Source organism: Pseudoliparis swirei, chromosome 6, assembly GCF_029220125.1.
Source record: "Pseudoliparis swirei isolate HS2019 ecotype Mariana Trench chromosome 6, NWPU_hadal_v1, whole genome shotgun sequence".
NCBI classification, from domain to species: Eukaryota; Metazoa; Chordata; class Actinopteri; order Perciformes; family Liparidae; genus Pseudoliparis; species Pseudoliparis swirei.
Window position 1 is genome coordinate 5,264,225 of NC_079393.1, and position 17,164 is coordinate 5,281,388.

A 17,164-nucleotide genomic window follows, 5' to 3' on the forward strand; every position below is an offset into this window, starting at 1 on the left:
CCAAAATGACTTTATTTGAAAACAGTTTCTTAAACGGCACATAACTTAAAGCAGAGTGCATGGCATGCTCTAGAGGTCCAACAAGAACAAATAGGAGCTGCACTGGTCCATATTCAAGATATACTTTAAAACATATAACAGCTCAGAGTATAACAATATATGCATGTAATAACCTGAGGTTAGATGCTGAAATGTGTTGTACAAATGATGTGAAGTCACTCAAAGTGTGAATGAGACGAGAGGGCCCTATAAGGATAAACAAGAAAAGTGTGTGTGCATGTGTGAGGTTAACCATGAAATCAGTTTATGTGAGATAGAAATCCCAGGACCCCATAAGGATGGACCAGAAACAAATGTGTGTGTGTGAGGTTAACTGGCTCTCTGGCTGCAAGACTAGATATCTGAGTCTAAGATTAAGAAACCCTCAATCTGAAGTTCATCGAATAACTCCATGAGTTAGCTGACTGACATGCTGCATCAGAAAAGCAATGAGAACACATCCCTATCTTGATAGAGCTACATCGTGTACATATATAGAGACATCAGTGTGTACTTACTCCCTTACCTGGTCTGTAGCTGCATTTGAGAGACATTCACCAAGGAAGTCATATCTGAAGAGTTGTCCACTGCGACAGCAGGAGCCTGATTGTTGGTCACCTGGGATTCAGATTGAAAAAAAGACTGCATTTAGAACTTATAGTAATGATGCATGTTGAGATACTCACAAGTTACCAAAATGACTTTATTTGAAAACAGTTTCTTAACGGCACATAACTTCATGCAGAGTGCATGGCATGCTCTAGAGGTCCAACAAGAACATATAGGGCGCTGCACTGGTCCATATTCAAGATATACTTTAAAACATATAACAGCTCAGAGTATAACAATATATGCATGTAATAACCTGAGGTTAGATGCTGAAATGTGTTGTACAAATGATGTGAAGTCACTCAAAGTGTGAATGAGACGAGAGGGCCCTATAAGGATAAACAAGAAAAGTGTGTGTGTGTGTGAGGTTAACCATGAAATCAGTTTATGTGAGATAGAAATCCCAGGACCCCATAAGGATGGACCAGAAACAAAACAAATGTGTGTGTGTGAGGTTAACTGTCTCTCTGGCTGCAAGACTAGATATATACGAGTCTAAGATTAAGACGAAACCCTCAATCTGAAGTTCATCGAATAACTCCATGAGTTAGCTGACTGACATGCTGCATCAGAAAAGCAATGAGAACACATCCCTATCTTGATAGAGCTACATCGTGTACAGGTCAACATATATAGAGACAACAGTGTTTACAATACTCCCTTACCTGACTGTAGCTCTATTTGGGTCACATCCATCATAGCTAGTCCAGTCTAAAGGCGTCTCCGTGTCCACTGCCACAGCAGGAGCCTGATTGTGTGTCACCTGGAATTCAGATTGAAAAAAAGACTGCATTTAGAAATTATAGTTATGATGTTTGTTGAGATACTCACAAGTTACCAAATTGACTTTATTTGAAAAGTCTATTCAATGGCAAATAACTTAAAGCAGTGTGCATGGCCTATTCTAAAGTCTAACAAGAACATATAGGGGCTGCACTGATTCATATTCAAAATACACTTTAAAACCTAAAACAGCTCACAAAGTAGAACTATATATATATATAATAACCGGAGGTTTAATGCTAAAATGTGTTGTACAAATGATGTGAAGTCACTTAAAGCGAGAATGAGATGACAGGGCCCCATAAGGATACACTAGAAAAGTGTGTGTGTGTGAGGTCAAATATGAAATCCTTTAAAGTGAGATAGAAATCCAGGGCCCCCATAAGGATGGACTATGAACTGTGTGTGTGAGGTTGTTATCTTTTAACAACATATTACGGCCTGCAATGGAGCATGTTCAAAATACCTCTTTGACAAATACAACAGCTCATTAAGTATACATTTACACCTGTTTTAACTTGAGGTTAGATCCTGAAATGTTTTGTTGAAATGATATAAAGTCACTTATAGTTTGACTAAAATACCAGAGCTGCATAAGGATAGACTAGTTCAGACTAGTGTATATTCTTTAAAACAAGTCAATGTATAGTACTGAGAAATGCAATTGAGTAAAACACTGGCCCTTAAGGGACCTGAAACCCCATACCTTTGTTGATATCAATGAAGCTTTCAATCAACTATGGCTTGGCTTAGGGTTACAAACGTGCGTGTATGTGAAATTAAATGTCTCTCTGGCTGCAACACTAGATATATATGCGTTTTAGATTAAGACTCATCCCTGAATCTGAAGTCCATCGAATAACTCCATGAGTAAGCTGACTGACATGCTGCATCAGAAAAGCAATGAGAACACATCCCTATCTTGATAGAGCTACATCGTGTACAGGTCAACATATATAGAGACAACAGTGTTTACAATACTCCCTTACCTGACTGTAGCTCTATTTGGGTCACATCCATCAGAGGTAGTCCAGTCTAAAGGCGTCTCCGTGTCCACTGCCACAGCAGGAGCCTGATTGTGTGTCACCTGGAATTCAGATTGAAAACAAGACTGCATTTAGAAATTATAGTTATGATCTTTGTAGAGATACTCACAAGTAAACAAATTGACTTTATTTGAAAAGTCTATTCAATGGCAAATAACTTAAAGCAGTGTGCATGGCCTATTCTAAAGTCTAACAATAACATATAGGGGCTACACTGATTCATATTCAAAATACACTTTAAAACCTAAAACAGCTCACAAAGTAGAACTATATATATATATAATAACCGGAGGTTTAATGCTAAAATGTGTTGTACAAATGATGTGAAGTCACTTAAAGCGAGAATGAGATGACAGGGCCCCATAAGGATACACTAGAAAAGTGTGTGTGTGTGAGGTTAAATATGAAATCCTTTAAAGTGAGATAGAAATCCAGGGCGGGCCCCATAAGGATGGACTATGAACTGTGTGTGTGAGGTTGTTATCTTTTAACAACATATTACGGCCTGCAATGGAGCATGTTCAAAATACCTCTTTGACAAATACAACAGCTCATTAAGTATACATTTACACCTGTTTTAACTTGAGGTTAGATCCTGAAATGTTTTGTTGAAATGATATAAAGTCACTTATAGTTTGACTAAAATACCAGAGCTACATAAGGATAGACTAGTTCAGACTAGTGTATATTCTTTAAACACAGGTCAATGTATAGTACTGAGAAATGCAATTGAGTAAAACACTGGCCCTTAAGGGACCTGAAACCCCCATACCTTTGTTGATATTAATGAAGCTTTCAATCAACTATGGCTTGGCTTAGGGTTACAAACGTGCGTGTATGTGAAATTAAATGTCTCTCTGGCTGCAACACTAGATATATATGCGTTTTAGATTAAGACTCATCCCTGAATCTGAAGTCCATCAAATAACTCCATGAGTAAGCTGACTGACATGCTGCATCAGAAAAGCAATGAGAACACATCCCTATCTTGATAGAGCTACATCGTGTACAGGTCAACATATATAGAGACAACAGTGTTTACAATACTCCCTTACCTGACTGTAGCTCTATTTGGGTCACATCCATCATAGCTAGTCCAGTCTAAAGGCGTCTCCGTGTCCACTGCCACAGCAGGAGCCTGATTGTGTGTCACCTGGAATTCAGATTGAAAAAAAGACTGCATTTAGAAATTATAGTTATGATGTATGTTGAGATACTCACAAGTTAACAAAGTGACATTATTTGAAAAGTCTATTAAATGTTTATTCAATGGCAAATAACTTAAAGCAGTGTGCATGGCCTATTCTAAAGTCTAACAAGAACATATAGGAGGCTGCACTGATTCATATTCAAAATACACTTTAAAACCTATAACAGCTCACAAAGTAGAACTATATATATATATATAATAACCGGAGGTTATATGCTAAAATGTGTTGTACAAATGATGTGAAGTCACTTAAAGCGAGAATGAGATGACAGGGCCCCATAAGGATACACTAGAAAAGTGTGTGTGTGTGAGGTTAAATATGAAATCCTTTAAAGTGAGATAGAAATCCAGGGCGGGCCCCATAAGGATGGACCATGAACTGTGTGTGTGAGGTTGTTATCTTTTAACAACATATTACGGCCTGCAATGGAGCATGTTCAAAATACCTCTTTGACAAATACAACAGCTCATTAAGTATACATTTACACCTGTTTTCACTTGAGGTTAGATCCTGAAATGTTTTGTTGAAGTGATATAAAGTCACTTATAGTTTGACTAAAACACCAGGGCTGCATAAGGATAGACTAGTTTAGACTAGTGTATATTCTACATACACAAGTCAATGTATAGTACTGAGAAATGCAATTGAGTAAAACACTGGCCCTTAAGGGACCTGAAACCCCCAAACCTTTGTTGATATCAATGAAGCTTTCAATCAACTATGGCTTGGCTTAGGGTTACAAACGTGTGTGTGTGTGTGTGTGTGAAATTAACTGTCTCTCTGGCTGCAACACTAGATATATATGCGTTTTAGATTAAGACTCATCCCTGAATCTGAAGTCCATCGAATAACTCCATGAGTTAGCTGACTGACATGCTGCATCAGAAAAGCAATGAGAACACATCCCTATCTTGATAGAGCTACATCATGTACAGGTCAACATATATAGAGACAACAGTGTTTACAATACTCCCTTACCTGACTGTAGCTCTATTTGGGTCACATCCATCATAGGTAGTCCAGTCTAAAGGCGTCTCCGTGTCCACTGCCACAGCAGGAGCCTGATTGTGTGTCACCTGGAATTCAGATTGAAAAAAGACTGCATTGAGAAATTATAGTTATGATGTTTGTTGAGATACTCACAAGTTACCTAATTGACTTTATTTGAAAAGTCTATTCAATGGCAAATAACTTAAAGCAGTGTGCATGGCCTATTCTAAAGTCTGACAAGAACATATAGGGGCTGCACTGATTCATATTCAAAATACACTTTAAAACCTAAAACAGCTCACAAAGTAGAACTATATATGATATGATATATACCTTTATTCGTCCCACAGTGGGAAATTTCAAAATCACAGCAGCGGTGCACATCAGAGCATTAATAGAAATAATTATAAAACACAAAACTAAATACTAAAAAACTAAATACTAATACTAAATATACAAGGAAAACAAAGTAAAGTGCTGAGTCAAGTGTTGAGTTTGCCATGATCTCCTGCAGTGTGTTGTGCAGCCTGACAGCAGCAGGAAGGAAGGACTTGTGGTTCCTCTCCTCAGACACGGGGAGGAATCAGCCGGTGGCTGAAGGAGCTGCAGAGCTGCGAGTGTCCTGCATGGGGTGGGAGGTTCATCAGAGACGAGAGCTTTGCCATCATCCTCCGTCCCCACCACCTCCACAGCATCCACAGGACACCCAGCACGCTGCTGGCCTTCTTTAGCAGCTTGTTCAGCCTCTTTCTGTCAGCCGCTGCCATGCTGCTGCTCCAGGACACCACTCCATCAAAGATGGCTGATGCCACCACAGAGTCCAAGAAGGTCTTCAGGACCTCAGTCTCCTCAGCAGAAAGAGTCTGCTCTGTCCCTTTTATAGAGTGTGTGCGTGGTCAGCCCAGTCCAGTTTGTTGTTCAGGTGAACACCCAGGTACTTATAAGATTTTACAATCTCAATGTCCAGTCCCTGGATGCTCACTGGTACCGGAGGAGAGCATTTACCACAGTCCACCACCAGCCCCGTGGTCTTACTGGAGTTGACGTGGAGGCGGTTCCGCTGGCACCATTCCAAAAAGTCCTGGTTCTGTTCTCTGTACTCCCTATCATCGTCGGCAGAGGCGAGGCCGGCGATGACAGAGCCATCAGAGAACTTTTGCAGGTAGCGTGGTCGGAGTTGTGATTGAAGTCCGAGGTGTAGATGGTGAAGAGGAATGGAGCCAGAACGGTTCCTTGTGGAGCCCGTGCTGCAGGAGACCGGTCTGACTCACATCCCCCTATCCTCACATACTGTGGACGGTTGGTGAGGTAGTCCAGGATCCATGTGGTGAGGTGGTGGTCCACCCCGGACTGCTCCAGCTGGTCCCTCAGAAGCAAAGGCTGGATGGTGTTGAAGGCACTGGAGAAGAACATGACTCTCACAGTGTTTCCAGCCTCTTCCAGGTGAGAGCGGCATCGCTGCAGCAGGAAGATGGCGTCATCCACCCGATGCCAGGTTGGTAGGCGAACTGAAGTGGGTCCAGCGATGAGCTCACCAGGGGCGAAGCTGGACAGGACCAACCTCTCCATCAGGTGTGATGTTAATGCCACCGGCCTGAAGCTGTTGAGGTCCTTGGGTACTGGTACCACACAGGAGGTCTTCCACAGCTGTGGTACTTTCCCCAGCCTCAAGCTCAAGTTGAAGACGTGCTCCACTATCCCGCACAGCTGGTCTGCACAGGATTTGAGGAGCCTTGAGCTGATGCCGTCTGGACCCGTGGCCTTCCTCATATATATATATATATATATATATATATATAATAACCGGAGGTTAGATGCTAAAATGTGTTATACAAATGATGTGAAGTCACTTAAAGTGAGAATGAGATGACTTGAAACCCCCATACCTTTGTTGATATTAATGAAGCTTTCAATCAACTATGGCTTGGCTTAGGGATACAAACGTGCGTGTATGTGAAATTAAATGTCTCTCTGGCTGCAACACTAGATACATATGCGTTTTAGATTAAGACTCATCCCTGAATCTGAAGTCCATTGAATAACTCCATGAGTTAGCTGACTGACATGCTGCATCAGAAAAGCAATGAGAACACATCCCTATCTTGATAGAGCTACATGGTGTACAGGTCAACATATATAGAGACAACAGTGTTTACAATACTCCCTTACCTGACTGTAGCTCTATTTGGGTCACATCCATCATATGTAGTCCAGTCTAAAGGCGTCTCCGTGTCCACTGCCACAGCAGGAGCCTGATTGTGTGTCACCTGGAATGCAGATTGAAAAAAAGACTGCATTTAGAAATTATAGTAATGATGTTTGTTGAGATACTCACAAGTTACCAAAGTGACTTTATTTGAAAAGTCTATTAAACGTTTATTAAATGGCAAATAACTTACAGCAGTGTGCATGGCCTATTCTAAAGTCTAACAAGAACATATAGGGGCTGCACTGATTCATATTCAAAATACACTTTAAAACCTCTGAACCCCAGCTTTAGATCACATAATTCTAAGCATAAATAAGGGTTCCTTTCATAGCGTATAGTAATCACAACATTAAACAAGTAACCAGAGCAAGTAACACTGCGTCCTGCCCGTGACTGTAAGACAACTCCGACAGGTCACACTGCAACAAGGATCAAAGAGCTGACGCAGTGAATCACTGAATATATGCTAAAAATATATTGTGATATATTGTTCCATTTGCACCCCAAGTCTATTTTACATTGTGAGAGTTACAGCTGAACAAATAAGGCTAAAATGCTGTCAGACCAGCAACAGATTATTTTAATGAGAATACTCAATGCATTGATCAGCACACACTGCTCATTGAATGACTTCAACTCAAAACAACAGACCAGTAACCTTCAATAACTGCATGAGAAGGATGACCAGCCTCTTAGTGTATTCACGATTTAGACATAGAATATAGTGTTACACTAGCTATTTGAGTCATGTTAGCTGGGGAAACATCACGGCACGTTTAGCGTCACGTGCTCTTTGTTTACATCTCGCAGAACTCAAACCGGAATAGAGACAGCGGCAGTTACGGAAACAGAGCCATAGTTTCACAGATATAACCCGCCGAATTAAAACGGGTAACGCGTGAACAACACACAGCTTTCTTACGTGTAACACGAAGGTTTGGGACGCGAGTCAGCTCGTTATATCCGCTCTTCTTCGCCGATCTCAAACCGGAAGTCAAATGCCGCCGGAAGACAGCGGCAGTTACGTAAACAGAGCTAGTTTCACAGATACAACCCGCCGAATTAAAACGGGTAACACGTTAACAACACACAGCTTTCTTACGTGTATCGCGGAGGTTTGGGACGCGAGTCAGCTCGTTATATCCGCTCTTTCTCGCCGAGCTCAACCCGGAAGTAAATTGCCGCCGTGAGACCGCAGCAGAGTTACATAAACAGAGCTAGTTTCACAGATACAACCCGCCGACATAAACGGGAAACACGTTAACAATATACAGCTTTCTTACGTGTATCGTGGAGGTTTGGGGACACGAGGGAGCTTCTGATCTCGTCTGTACATGGGACAGCCCGAGAGCTCAACTGATAGCTACTATAGCTAGCATGAGCAGCTAGCGATCTTGTCATATAAAGTAGTACCATCTGAATAACGGAGAAACGGTTTTTGCTACTGTTGCAACACACGTGTGTTTAGAGTAAAAACACATATAATGAACTAAGTCATATTTAATAAAGTAAACCTACCTTGGAGAAGAAGTTCATGAGTTAGACAGATCCACACGGCGGAATCAGATCCAGATCTCGAACCACTGCATGGGACTTTGCCTTACATCTCGCGAGATTCGTGGACACATGGCGAGATCTCAGGCAAATCCCGCGAGAAGTTATACACACACACGGGAGTGTGTGTAGCCAGCACCATTCAAACATAGGGGGCGGTAGTGAGTAGAAATTCTACACACACATTACACACACTTTTCCAGTTTTTGTTACTTTGTGGGACTTTAGTTAAAAAGCAACAGGAGTATCAGGGGAGGCTTCTGAGCCCATATACATCAAAAACGGTGTGGGGCCCTGATTTTAGGGCCCCACGGGCCCCATACCGCTGGTGTGCTCCCTGTTTCGGGGCCCTACAACGTAATAAATGTGAGTACACACACACACACACACACACACACACACACACACACACACACACACACACACACACACACAACTCCTATTCTCTTTCATGACATCATCCTTATGTTTGTTCCATGAATATAAATATATATATATATATTGATAGCCTAGCTTAGCATAAAGACTGTAAACAGGGGGAAACAGCTAGCCTGGCTCCGTTTAAAGACGACAGAAATTGTATTGTCCTGATTAAAAATAAATGAATGTTTTAAATGGATGCCACAGACTTGGTGGATAACTTGTTGTCTCTCCGTGACTCTGTATCCTCCATTTCCCAGAATGCAACTTGAGCCTCTTTTCATTCCAGACTATAAAAGCCTGATAAATACTAACGCCATTTTATTTTTGCATCACAGGATTCTCCATTGATCATCTCCAAATAATACACATCCAGAGCTGAATGTGGGGAACCGGGTGGTTCAGAGGGTCCAGGCCCGGGATTCATCTGTGTGAACACGCCGTCAGAGCTCTACATGGGCGCTGATCACTTTTCAGATTTCCAATATCTTATTAACGTCTGTCGTAAAACCAGCTCACCGAGGCTGGAAACCACCAGCGATCCATAATCCTCCATTTCGCCTCTAACGACTTCTTCAACTCAGCCGGAAATTCATTTTCTTTTAAAGTCATTTAAAGTCCAGTTTAACAGGTAAATAGAGAATCCTCTAGAAAAGAAACCGCTGTCTAAGAAACGCTCTTCACCTCAATAAAGTCTTCATGACGCCAGTAAACTCATGTAGTTTAAAAAGAAATGCCACTCATGTCAAACATGTAGTTTAAGCAAAGAATATATACAAATTAGAAGAAGAAGAAAAAACCTTACCATTAAATTTAAAAAAGAGAAAATAAAACATAAAAATCTATATATAAAAATAAAAAAATCAGCTTTATAAGTGTATTTTTTCTATAACATTGTGTTCCACCTTCTGAAAACGTTGCATTGTGGTTATTATATTAACGTATTATTTGCCTTTCATATCTATTGTGTGTTCAAATGGATCAGTATTATTTTTAAAGGGAATTTCCCAATGTTTTTTTTTTTTAAGGTGAAACTGGAGGAAAATACTTCAAAATAAAAATAAATATGTTTTTATTCTGATAATATTTTAGTTTTACTTACTGAACTTCTCATCTTTGCACCTCTGGAGGATCTCCAGGCTCCGCTGGTGAACCGGGTGATGGAGGAAACTGAAGCTGTCCACCGTTTTGACGACGGCACACGGAACCGCCGCGTCGCTCCCTAGAACGAGAGATGGAGAGAGCGGGAGGAAGAGAAGAAGAGGAGACTTGTATTAATGTGTATGTATGTTTCATATGTTACAAAATAAAAATATACGAAAAAATATGAATTTAAAAAAAGGAGATGAACCAAAAAAAAATCAAGAAAAGCAGCAAAAAACAAAAGGATGAGGTGGATAAGAATTAGAGAGAGAGAAAGAGACGGAGAGAGAGAGAGAAGGAGAGATAGAGGGAAGAGAGTGAGAGAAGGGAGAGAGAGAGAGAGGAGGGAGAGAGAGAAGCAGAGAGGGAGAGGAGAGAGAGAGAGAGATAGAGAGAGAGAACAAAGACTCAACCCCTCTGAGATAAGTCACTGGTGACATTCTCCTCCCAGTTTGTGAAAATAAACACCGCAGAAGAGCAACACCTTTTCCTCCTCCTCCTCCTTCATCTTCATCACCATCATCATCACCACCATCGGGAGCACGACCCCTCAAACCCTCCCTGTTGCTCTCGGCCTTCGTCCCGGGAGGGGAAGCCGGTTCAGAGTCGGTGTTGAGCGACGAAGTTAAAGGTCGTCTCTCAGTGACCAGGCGACACATTCCTGTTCCCCGAGGAGGCTTCCTTTGACCTTTGACCTCGTCACTACATCGGGACCGACGAGAGGAAGAAGACGCGTCCTCACCCGTCTTCTTGTGGGTGTGTGTGCGGCCGGCCTCCCTGAAGGCCACCAGGGCCCTGAAGTAGGCTCGCAGCACGGCCCAGCGGAAGGTCGCCACGGGGTCGATTCCCATCAGGCTGCAGACGAAGGCGTTCTTGCTGCTCTTGAGCAAGGCCACGATGTCGGGCCGCATGTGGTCGGTGTTCTTCTCCCTGAAGTCCTGGATGGGGGACGGACACAGCGGCCGAGCGTCAGTTACTCCTCTGGGCGGGCGGAGCTTATCGTCGTCACGCAGCGATATTATATAGTTTCTCATCAAAAGAGCAAATTTATAATTATTTTATTTGCATTATTTGTATTTCATTATTTCTTATGCAATCTATTCATTGTTCTTATTCCCCTCCTCTTCTTTTCTTCTTCTTCTTGGAATGAGCACCATTTGACGTGTGTTGTTCTTTGTGTGTACCTGAATACCACGTGCACCAAGACAGACAACTGGAATACAACCACATTTTTTTCACTTTTCACGATATAAAACAGAGAAACTAACCAAACCCTACTTAAGTTAACCTACTTAAAAAGTTAACCAACTTAAAGTCCGGGTAAGGCAAAAATAAATGTGTTTATCCCAGTGCAGAAATAAGATGTTTAACGTCTCTAAAAAAATGATTGACATAATTATTTTTGCTTCATATTTCATGACTTTTCCTAATTTAATGGGAACAACTGGGAAAACATAACATTCACATGATATGTTTTCACTGTCCTGTCCTCGTACGCATCGGTGTTCTTTGGGGTCAATTTGACCGCAGGCTGTTTGTCACTGTGTAAAACATATAAGAAATATCAACTTTTTTATTTATTTAAAGGGCTATTTAGGTCGTCAACAAACAAACATAAAGTACCTCACACTTAAACTTGGGAAACAATATTAATTCAAAGAATTTTCTGGAGGTTTTAATTGCTGGGGTCAAAAAGGGTAAAAGATGTGATTACATTTGAAGGTAACAAGAGAGTTAAATGAGAACAAAAATGAATAAATACAAAATCCCTTCTTCTTCCGAAGAGGAAGAAAGAAGTCGACCGAAACAACAACGACACGCTGCGGAGCTTCATGGAGGTTTTAGAGGAGAAGCTTCCTTCATCTGTCCCGGAGCTTTGATTTCAGACTTTTAAACAGAGGAGCTCTGTTTCACGAGCATTTAAGGAATCAGGGAAAGATCCCACTCCTGATTTACAACCCTGAAGATTAGACGTCCCTCAACGTGCCGACGTGGGACACTCGGCGTGAGTAAAATGTCTCGAATACGCAATAAATACACTCCATCTTTTACAAGTTTGCAGCTATAGTTGTCATGAAAAAATTCTTCTTTAATAAGTCGACCAAAAGAAAGATAAAATCAGACCACGGTAGATACAAGGAGGTGAAAACTGAATTCCAGCTGTAGTTTGGGGCCTTGTCGTGATGTATGAGGTGAAAGAAACATCCGAATAAGCGTTAATCCAGATTGTGGGTTTTCTGAGACGTCGACATTCACCTCGTTGTACCCACACATCCCTCATTGAGCCCCCCCTCTTACCTTGACCCCGTACTTGACTTTGCCCGCGTAGTGTCGGATGATGAAGGCGGACTCCATGACGGCGGGGAACTCGATGTAGCTGTTCCCTTCATGCTGCCGCTTGAACTTGTCCAGCAAGGTCTGATTGGAGGCCTGGGGGAAGCTGGAGCACAGCGAGAGGCTTTGGTGGGACGCATCGGAGGAAATTACAGATCTCTAAAAATGTATTTCGGACTTTCAGATTCATCGCACCGCAAAAAATACGTTTTCCTCGGGTGGATTAGAATCTGATGCTGGGGCTCAAACTTTACCAAAAAGTTGCAGCACCTCGATTTAGACGTCGAACTTTCCCAAATTTCTTTTTACATCTGCTTCGTGCACATTTCACCCGTTTAGCTGAAGCCTCAGCGTAGCTCCTGGGGATGTTTCACATCATCCCAACCTCTCCTCCCCTGGCATCCCCGAAGCTGCAGTATATATATCCGCGCGGTGGGGGGGCTCAAAGGCTTGATGCAGTTACTGCCCCCCGCCCCCTCCCCCCCACTCCCCCAGTCCTGCAGTAACCTAATCCACTTCTCCAGCGCTCCGCTAACTGTGAATGATGAGATCTCTAAAGCGTCTTCTTTCTCGTACTGTGTAATCATTTAGCGTGAAGCTCCTTCCTGTGACAGACCCTGCACCTCCCTCATTTCGTCTTCCTTCAGAGACACCCCCCCCCCCCCACTCCCGTTGACCCTAATTCTCCAAAAGTGGTCCCCGCCGCCTCCTTCTCCACACAACACACCATTTGGTCCATTCCATGCCTTATTAGATCCAGATGAACCAGCTATGCTAAGTGGCAAGTAAAATGACAGCTAACACTGATAAATATGGCTGTGTGTGTGTGTGTGTGTTTGTGCACCGCCTGATGTGCTTTTATGGGGGAGGGGGGGGGGTTGATTTATGGAGGGGGGGGGGCTGCAGAGGCAGAGTGCCGACCCTTAGGAGGAGAGTGTTTCATCTCAGAGAGAGAGGGAGAGGGGGAGCGTGATCGAGAGGAACGAGCGTCGTCTTCACGCTCCGCTGGACGTCGGGCTCGTTAACGAGGGAAGCGGTTGTCATGCTTCCGTTCACCAGCAGGGGGCGCTCAAGGCGCTCGCGCAGAGGGGAGATGGACAAAGTGAAATATGTGTTCGCTCCTCACAATGCGAGATAGAAATGAGGCACAGGGGAAAAGACTTCTCCCTCTAATTGGCGACCAATAATCACGATTATTCTAAATGTCCAGAGCGCATGTTTACAATACAAATATCAGTTTTTTGTATTTATATTAAATAGTGTCGTTTATGTCCTGATAGCAGAGCTAGAGCAAAGGTCAGGCGGACCCTAAAGTCAGTGGGTCATCCCCTGGGGACCATGCATATACCCATTGATCCCCAGGATGTTTCCCCGTATCTTTATCTAGAATCCATCTATCTCGCGCTCTACGCTCAGCGTGGCGGCGTACTTGCTCTCCTCGTCCAGCAGGTGGAACAGCGCCGTGGGCTTCTTGCTGATGAGGTTGAGGCAGCCGCTGTTGTCGATGTACTCGATGTTGTGCCAGATGATGCCCTCGGCCCGGTACTCCTCCTGGGGGGGGGGGGGGGACACACAACGGGAGGAGAGGGGGACTTTGGGTCAGTACGTACTCGAGGCAGTTCAGAGGGTCGGGTTGAGGCCCATTTAAAAAGGTCAATTAACGGCTCCTGGAAAAGAGCTCGCAACACGGACACATGACGTCTATTCTTCTGTCCATCCTGGAGAGGCATCCTCCTCTTCCTCTCCTGAAAGTTTCTTCACCTTTTACAAAATAATAATATACGAAAAAATATGAATTCAAAAAAAGGAGATGAACCAAAAAAAATCAAGAAAAGCAGCAAAAAACAAAAGGATGAGGTGGATAAGAATTAGAGAGAGAAAGAGACGGAGAGAGAGGGAGAGAAGGAGGGGGAGAGAGAGAGGGGAGAGAGGGAGATAAGGAGAGCGAGAGATAGAGGGAAGAGAGTGAGAGAAGGGAGAGAGAGAGAGAGGAGGGAGAGAGAGAAGCAAAGAGGGAGAGAAGGAGAGAGAGAGAGAGAACAAAGACTCAACCCTTCTGAGATAAGTCACTGGTGACATTCTCCTCCCAGTTTGTGAAAATAAACACCGCAGAAGAAGAGCAACACCTTTTCCTCCTCCTCCTTCATCTTCATCACCATCATCATCACCACCATCAGGAGCACGACCCCTCAAACCCTCCCTGTTGCTCTCGGCCTTCGTCCCGGTAGGGGAAGCCGGTTTTCTTCTTTTTGTTTTCTATTTTTTGGGGGTAGTTTTTCCTGATCCGATGTGAGATCAAAGGTCAGGGATGTCGTATATGTGCAGATTGTAAAGCCTGCTGGGGCAAATTGATAATTTGTGATATTGTGCTTTATGAAATAAACTGAATTGAATAGAAGGAGGACGGTGGTTTCAGGGAGAATCAATAACAACACTGATTGGAGCGCTTACGGCCTGCAGGCGCCCCGAAAACCAAACGACGGAAAGAAACGAGACCGTGCCGATGCTGTTGCTCTCAGGGCGAATGCCACGAGTTGGAGGGGAAAGCAGCTGGATCACAAGACACAAGGAGGATTTACCAAAATCTTCATGCCGACACGCCCGCGAGATTAATACCTTTGACAAATTGCTTCTTCTTGGGAAAATACATGTAGGCAGCAGATTTAACAGTGTTGATTCTGTATGGATGGGAGGGGGTTCTGTGCAGATGGTGGAGGAGGAGGAGGAGGAGCACGTCTGGTCCTTCGGGTGCCATGAATACGCTTTCACGAAGATAAAAAAACAAAACACCCGGGAGATCATATTTCCAACGTGCAATTGTTAACAGGGACAAAGCTGCGTTTGAGGGAGGAGGTGTGACTCGGAGCTCCACGAGCCACTTCAAAAAAAAGAGAGAGAGGGGACAGTGGAGATGAAGAGCAAACCATAAAATATACGAGTTATGAGCTGAAGAAATACATTTAATCTGTTGGTTGTTTCCAAATTTAAGAAATGGATTAGGACTCATCCTCTAGGAATTATAAATCCTGACACTAAATCGTGCAAAATATGTTCTGGCCACGGAGGCAGCGATAACCATAAGACTATATTCTATGTGTCATATCACGTATGCAGTTAGTTTCATCATAAAGGGGCCAGACGACTGCTTTACATGTGACCTCTGAACTCACCAGCTGCTACAGCTTCAGCTGAAACGCCTCGTGATGGATCAGTCCGGCTACAATAGGTAACCGTTCTTATTATTAGATGAATTGTCGCAGGAATTTCTTCAGGAAATGGGAAGATGTGAAGCGGTAATTTGCATTTATTCTCTATTTTCTTGACTTTTTCTCGACAGAGTGATGAATCTATTAATTGAGAATGAAAATAAACTGATAGTGAAAAAGCTGTTGCAGGCAGTAAACGTTCGGCTGAAGCAGAAAAAGTTTAACGACGTGTTTCCACCTCAGCTCGTGTGATTTAATCTATTTTTCATACGTGAACGTTCCCACCAGGTGTCCTCATTTGTTCAGTTTTCATTTAAAGTCATTTAAATTCCCAGTGATCATATTACATGTCTACATGGCTTGAAGTCACATGTTAGAACATTCTAATAATTATTAAATTAAATGGCTAAATAAAGATCGATTGATGACACGTCATCGTAACCTGACTGAGTTTATATTTTGACTGTATTCGGTACATCAGTCCATTTCTTTCTTTGATGTACCCTCACACAGACACGGGATCAAGCACCAATCGGCATGTTGAGTGTAAACACTGGGCGGACACGGACACACACACACACACACACACACATGATTGGCTGGAGGGGAGTGAAGCCCGGAGAAAAGCAGAAGAGGAAAAATCCCGTTGATGGAAAAATCCCCTTTTTAAAGTCAGTGTGACGGAGAGAGAGACGTATCGCAGAAGCCCCGCCCCTCCGTACATAATAACAGGAACAGCATCGAGTGAAGATATTTGAGGGAAGCAGACGGAGAGATGTGGAAGCTTGGACTCTATTTTGGGTTATCCAAAGCCATGATCTTCTTTTCAATGAGTACAATAATTTTGCTGTAAAAAAACCGCAAATTACCAAAAATACAGTTCATAGAGAGTTCATGCAAGAGAGGAACGTTTCTGTATCTTTTAAACGGTGACGGCTGCAGCGCCAACACAAGGGGCCTCAGACCGCCCTCAGAGGGCCTCAGACCGGCCTCAGAATGCACATTTTGTTTTAATAATAAGTTTATTGATTAGCTTTAATAGCAGTTGTCTTAACGCTCTCCTTGGATGTCCAACCGGCTTAACAAGTAGACAAAAAACACTAGTTTTAAAATAAAAGCCTCGGAGTTCTTAACCGTTATAAATGTTTAAGTACATGTTACATCCTGCAGTGTGTTTGTATGAATGATTGTGTGTGTGTGTGTGTGTGTGTGTGTGAGAGAGTGGACCCCCGAGGGCTAACTGTCAAACACAGATAACAGACCCATTAGAAGCGTCGGCAGCCTGTGATCTTCATCGAGGCTGAAGGGACGTTATCGAGCTCGTTTACCGAGACGCTGCTCTCTCTCTCTTTCTCATTTGGCCTTCAGCGAAAGGCCCCGCCCACTAACGTGCCGCAGCCTATCGGGGCGCAGCGCGAAAAGGCGGCCCGAGCCGACACAGCCACAACGGATCGAGACTCATTATCTCTCTTCAGAAGACGTGTTCGCTGCATTGGGCTGTCAGGAACATGCAGCTCTCTCTAACCCTCCAGCCATTCATCCCGCCATCGTACCAATCATCCATCAATCCATTCACCCATCCATCCACCATTCATCCCCCCATCTGTTAATCCCTCCATC

The 17,164-nt window shown here is 43.2% G+C and overlaps 1 protein-coding gene and 1 long non-coding RNA gene across 2 annotated transcripts in view; both read right to left on the reverse strand.

Moving 5' to 3' along the window:
• LOC130194874 (unconventional myosin-IXAa-like) overlaps positions 1–17,164 on the reverse strand; it is a 118,197-nt gene that overhangs the window by 29,602 nt on the left and 71,431 nt on the right. Inside the window, 4 exon segments of the mRNA XM_056416083.1 lie at positions 9,964–10,083; positions 10,747–10,942; positions 12,303–12,444; positions 13,768–13,889. Of these exon segments, the coding sequence (XP_056272058.1) occupies positions 9,964–10,083; positions 10,747–10,942; positions 12,303–12,444; positions 13,768–13,889 (580 nt within the window).
• On the reverse strand, positions 1,228–8,435 carry LOC130194875 (uncharacterized). The gene is made up of 6 exons (XR_008831990.1): positions 7,990–8,435; positions 6,848–7,858; positions 4,667–4,764; positions 3,533–3,630; positions 2,421–2,518; positions 1,228–1,411 (listed from the first exon to the last, which is right to left on the reverse strand). It is a non-coding gene; the product is annotated as an uncharacterized LOC130194875 (long non-coding RNA).